The 6,031-nt window shown below is 42.3% G+C and overlaps 2 protein-coding genes across 2 annotated transcripts; both read right to left on the reverse strand.

The window, feature by feature from the left end:
• Positions 1–921: 921 nt before the first annotated feature.
• Positions 922–2,530, reverse strand: LOC112276098 (large ribosomal subunit protein uL14x/uL14z/uL14y). The gene is made up of 4 exons (XM_024507110.3): positions 2,292–2,530; positions 1,698–1,982; positions 1,283–1,324; positions 922–1,115 (listed from the first exon to the last, which is right to left on the reverse strand). The coding sequence occupies exons 1-4, from the start codon at positions 2,302–2,304 to the stop codon at positions 1,033–1,035; spliced, it is 423 nt and encodes a 140-aa protein (XP_024362878.1). The 5' UTR covers positions 2,305–2,530; the 3' UTR covers positions 922–1,032.
• Positions 2,531–3,141: 611 nt separating this feature from the next.
• On the reverse strand, positions 3,142–5,781 carry LOC112276150 (syntaxin-125). Its single transcript, XM_024507216.3, has 2 exons — positions 5,008–5,781; positions 3,142–3,941 (listed from the first exon to the last, which is right to left on the reverse strand). Exons 1-2 carry the CDS (start codon positions 5,502–5,504, stop codon positions 3,515–3,517), a joined length of 924 nt encoding a protein of 307 aa, XP_024362984.1. The 5' UTR covers positions 5,505–5,781; the 3' UTR covers positions 3,142–3,514.
• Between the last annotated feature and the right edge of the window lie 250 nt (positions 5,782–6,031).

A 6,031-nucleotide genomic window follows, 5' to 3' on the forward strand; every position in this document is an offset into this window, starting at 1 on the left:
TGTTTTCATATATATATATATATATATATATATATTCAATATCAAAGATTAGGCAACTAACTTATGCACATAGTACTTATACTACCCTAAATTTGTAACTTTACTTTTATTAAATTTGAATTTCTAAAGTAATAAGATGCTACAAAGAATTACAAGATAATAACAAAGCTTACTCTGGGATTTAGATATGGATGATATGAGAAAAAATAACATGTATTTACAATACTAGAATTTCACAAGAAATTTAAATGGGTCATTTATACTAATTAAGTATTGAAACAATCAGGATTTTAGAATAGATTTGTTTTCTTTAAACACGACAGTCACCAATCGTAGATGTGGATTGTATTTTACAAGACCATTGTCAATTACAAGCACAGCTCAACAGATACTGGTTGGTGATGACCGTCTGACATTGCAAAGCATGTGATTCATGCAGCATACAATTAGTTATTGAACAAAAAGCTCTACCAAGCATGCTCCGGACGTGACATTTGCAAACCTCACTAATGCTCCGCAGCGTCGTTTGAACGTGCTACGAATAGAGGAGACTGTAAACGTCTTCTAAAAAGAGTAGTGATGTGCTCCAACGGACTACATGTGTGAAGTAGTTAGACAGGATTATTATCGTGCACAATGGCCGTGTTACTATTACACAGTTGAGTATAAGTACCACTTCAACCTAGGGTACCACTACTCGCCATAGAGATGTTGAGAGGATCAGAAACACAACTATACTGTGTCACGTTGATGATTGAGATGGAGTGGATACCAAGTAGTGTCATATTTCATCTGAGTTGAGGTGTTTTGTTTTGTGGAAGAGCTCAACGGGCAGCTGTGATGATTTCATTTGATGTTTGTTCAAAGGAAAGGCATGTGGAAGATTGAGGACACACGAAGACACAATACATTGCGCAAGTCTGGAACTGAAAAAGTGGAGTATAATTCTTAAATTATGAAAAAGAATATAAATCAAAAACTTTCTACTGCAGGACAGAGGCATCCAAGGATAGCGAATCCGCGTGAGTACACTCAAACAATGGCGTTCGCAGCACTAGCGATCCTGGGCCACAAATCTGCGCATTCCTTTCCAATTGGACCTGTAATGGCAGAACCTGAAGACACAAAAAGAACAAAATTAAGTTAAAAAAAAAATAAAAAATAAAAAAATAAAAAATAAACCGAGTTTAAGAGTGTGCCTTCAGCTTTTATGCAAATAAATAATATGACGAATCGAGATACACATTCACAATCTATGAACCAAAAGGACTAGAGCACTCACCTTTCATTTCTCCCTTGGGGTTCACAATTACTCCGGCATTATCTGAAGATACAGAAACCATCAATGACAGTCGATAGCAATCGTAATCGCAAGCAATTCATCAACCAGATACTGAAACAAAGCAAATAAATGAGGAACAGACGAGCAATTAAATCCAATTCTTGGCAATGTTACTCCAGAAGCTCGACGTGAAGATCTGACTTAAGCTTAAGTTAAACACTTGGGTTGGAAAGGAATTCGTTCAGGCGAGTATCCTTAACAATTCACGTAAGTTAAAGTTGAAACTGCAATATGACATCATATATGCATGCTGGTTCCTATAATCTGAACGCCACCCTACGATACGAACTTTATAGTTAGATGGAGAATAATTAACTGCGTAGTAGGCAGAGGAAACGGCAGGCATTTTCCATACCTTCAAAATACATGAAAACGCAATCTTTGCGCCTCCATGGCTTTCGCTGACGAACGATTACAGCAGGCATGACCTTCTTTCGCAAATCAGGCTTACCCTTTTTCACCGTAGCCATCACCATGTCGCCAACAGCAGCTGCTGGAAGCCTATTGAGACGTCCCTTCACTCCTTTCACTGAGATGACATAGAGATTCTTGGCGCCCGTGTTATCAGCACAATTGACTACAGCGCCCACAGGCAAACCCAATGACATACGGAACTTGTTCCCAGAGGAACCTCCTCTCCCTGCAAACCACCAACCGGGGCTTCACATTTTGGCCATCATTTGACAATAATCCACAACCTTGAAATTTAGATCACAATAAACCAGAAGCATTTGTCACTGGTTTATAGAAATTCGGTAATTAACCCCTCCACTGCGAATGACACCGAGTCTCGCTTGCCAGTGTGAACGAGAGGATCAACAAAATTCGATGGGAGGCGGCTAGCATACAGTAAAAGATTCCGGTAATACAAAAGCTGACGAAATGCATCAAATAATAAGACAGAAAAAAGACACAACAATGAGGCTGGGAGTAGCAGTTGGAGACATACCGCGCTTCGACATGGTTGTCGGCTGGGATATGCTCCCCAGTGAAGCAAATGGCAAATCAAAGAAACCTGGTCGGGAGCGTCGTCGCTGTCATCCTGGATGAACAATATTCCGATGTGAGAGATGGCTCATACGTTTCACAACCCTGGACTTAATTTGGTTGCCCGAATATTAGTGCGCTTTCGTATTTTATCTGCAAGATTCCCCCTCTAAGCTGAAATTTGACCTGACGAACTCCTTCACTGGTATGTTATCGCCAAGATGTGAATGACGAAGAAATTGGCGTTTATATATAAATAGATTTGAATTTTAAAATGGCGGTTGTTCATTCTATGACTCTGGCAAGTAGGCAACTTTTTGATATGGTTTGCTAATTTTAGAATCTCAGATTCCAAATCGAAATGAACCCGACAATGAGAGTCGTTACGGCAGAATCAGACTCCAGTTCCTATGTGTTCATTTTACAAACATCTTATATGCGGAGTCTTACTTCGCAACCCAAGATCATTACACAGATACCTCATGAGGCTTGGGTCATCTCGCTGTCACAGATTAAGTTGCATAACATCTTCTGCAAATCTTACGTGACTCATGTAAAAGTCTGGAAAAAAAAATATATTGCAAGTAGAAAAAGGAGAGTAGGGCAACTCAAAGGCTTGCAGGGAGGTTCCTAATACAATTACTATTGTTGGTGATGCAAAAGAGTATAACAAGAGCAACCAAGTAGTCTGCAAAATTCCAACAGATGACTGTCTGCAGTTCCATGGAAAAATGCCGAAGATCATTAGCATTCGTCACACGTGCGTACTCGGATCAGCACCAGAGCTCCACAATCAGATGGCTACTAGTATGTGATCCATGAAAAGAATTGGAACTTTATTATTGATACTAAAATGTCCCGAAAATAATCAGAAAATGCTTCAGTTGATGGTAAACGCCAACGAAGGAAAAACACCAATAGGAAGAGGGAGCAAACACAATATCTTCCCTCTCCAAAAGGACTAAAAAGAAGAGCTATTGTTACTGCACTAGGATTTGTGAGGCGGCAAGACAGCATAATAGTGAAAGCTTAGGAACCGCCTAACTGAACTGCGACAGAATTTTAGTATCGCAATACTCGGTACAAATTGAATGAATGTGGCAACTACGAGAGAGCTGTAGGATATTTTGTATACTGTGATTCCTGAAGACATTTGAATGGTTTTGAAGAGCACAATGTATCTCCTCAAATTACTTTATTCGATATCAGTACGGGAATAATAATAATTAAAAGAAGAATAATCAGGAGAATGATGGCTATGCATGTCCACTTGCGCTTACTTCTCTGATGTTGCTTGGCAACCCTCAAATGTGTAGTGCCCCTCTCCACATAAGAGGAAGACCTGTTGACTTGAGCTTCAATGTTGTTCAATTGTTCTCCCTGAGCTTCAACGAGCACAGCCATATCCATGAAAATTTGATGCAGTTCAAGCAGATTCTTCTCAATTTCCTTTACGGAGTCATGCCGTTCTTGAATTTCTCTGATAGTTTCCATAACGTGACCTCGCCCTTGCTCCTGAATTGCCTTCTGCAAAAATGTTTCACTCTCACCTGTCTCAATGATCTGGTCAATCGTTTCCTCATCTGCTTGTTGCCCTGTGACGGTATAATATCTGCACACGTTACAACAAAATTAAAAATTGCAAGCTTTCCAGTGGGTAAAGCTAACACAGGCAAAAGTGATACCATAAAAGCAAACACCATTTGTGAACACCAACACACGGGCATGGCCAAAACAATCGAAATAGAAAGAATCTAAATCTACAAAACGCTGGAAAAAAATGTCTTGAAACAGAATAAAATGTAAGACAACGGATACTGAAAGCGTGGAAGTAAAAACAAAAGTCTCTAAGGCATCGGAAAGAATAGTGCCAAAGGAGGAATAAAACCTTAGGTTGTTTTCTATCCAGACCGTTAGAGAAAGTTCAAACGATTTGCGTTTCAGTAACATTAACGTAAAATTGGGGCAGAACTTACGAAATAACTCAAAGGTACTCCGAAATTTCATTACACTAGTGAATGCATAGTACATAAGCAAGGACTACTAGGACAGGTAGATAATTACAACTTATGTTCTTAAGTATCAACTATGTCGGGAGAAAATAAGAAATGAACGCAGAACTGAGGCTTACACCGCCATGTAGGCTAAATCTAGACACCATAGCCATGGTAATGCGAGTCTCCAAAGGTCGAAATAAACACTTTTCTGAGCTACAGTCTATATTGCAAAATGACATCATCTCCGAGTATTAAGCGTTTGAGGCAAGTGTGAAAGACAATTCAAGTACACATCAGTGTCCTAGTTACGAGTTTACTAGAAATTCGCGATTCAAAAACACTATCTGTCGTAAACGATGTCCCACATTCACGCAGTTGCGACACCAACAACAGCAAAAGCGCGACAACGCTATGCAAACTAGGTAAGAAAAAAGAGTCGTCCACTAGTTAATACCGTAAGCCTGAATTCCTAGACAGCACTCCCACAAACTATCGTAAGACTAGCGTGAATTGGACATCCCAAAAACCATGCTTGTAGGTGCAGCTCACAAATTGACCAGCTATGTAATATTCAGAATATTCATTACACGATGCACTCAATGCCCAAACAGCGCCTCGAATTTTATGGAAGTGGATGGGATGAGAGAATGTAGAACCACAGAGAAGTCGAAAATTGCGTACCTGCGCTCGATAGTTTCCTTATACTCGTTCATCATTCTTTCCCTAAGAGACTGAAAATCCCCCATGAGATCCTTGAGCTTCTTCCTCTGATTGTTGGTGATGGTCATGCGAGTCCGGTCAGTTGGAGTCCCCTCCTCGCATCCCTTCACCCTGCGGCTGTCAGCGTTCTTCCGGTCAAGATCCTCGAGCTTGCCCTTAATGCCCCTTGCAAGCTTGCTCACTTGCGCAATGTCAGCATCCATGCGGCCTCGGAGCTCTTTCATAGCGGGGGCCCTGTGCACACCCTTGCTCTCTTCATTGGCGTCCACCAACTTAATCAAAATCTGCTTAATCCTGTCCATGTCCCCTTTAATCTTCTCCACTTCGGCAAAGAAGCTCTCCATTTTCTGGTCGCCCCCGCCCATGTCGGCCATCTGCGTACTGGGACCTCCTCCGCTCTCCAGATCATCATATCCTCTGCCATTGTTCCGCCCTGAGAAAGCCAGCAAGTCGTTCATCTTGGATCTGCTCTGGCTGGCCCGATTGCTTCCACAACCCTACTCCGATCCCTGAAACCAACCTAAATCTCCACAACAGATTCTAAAGCCACGTCAAGGGCGCGGAAACAAGCCCAAACTGATGAAGAAGGTGGCGCCTTACCCGAATCCAAGCGCAATCCCAGACAGCAGCGAAAGAGAACCTGGTGAGCAAGGGAAGAGCGCGAAATGGCAGATCTACACATGGCCAGATCTGGCGGGGGGAGAGGCGAGGAGGCAAACGCTGGTAGAGGAAGGGGGGGCTTGCAAGGCTGGCTCAAACGAAAGAGGCGACGCAAGGTAAAAGGCAGCCCGTCCTCTGCGGACGAATATCCCATCCCCCCCCCCCCCCAACCCCTGGTGCGCCCTCGTCGGAGCATCCATCCAGCCATCCATCCATTTCTGAAACAGAGAGGACAGACGCGCACTCGTTTACAGGGAGACAAGCAGATGGACACTCACTCAGAGTGAGAGAGAGAGAGAGAGAGAGAGAGAGAGAGGGTGTGAGA

This window comes from Physcomitrium patens, chromosome 23, assembly GCF_059467195.1.
Source record: "Physcomitrium patens ecotype Gransden chromosome 23, ASM5946719v1, whole genome shotgun sequence".
In the NCBI taxonomy this organism is placed as follows: Eukaryota; Viridiplantae; Streptophyta; class Bryopsida; order Funariales; family Funariaceae; genus Physcomitrium; species Physcomitrium patens.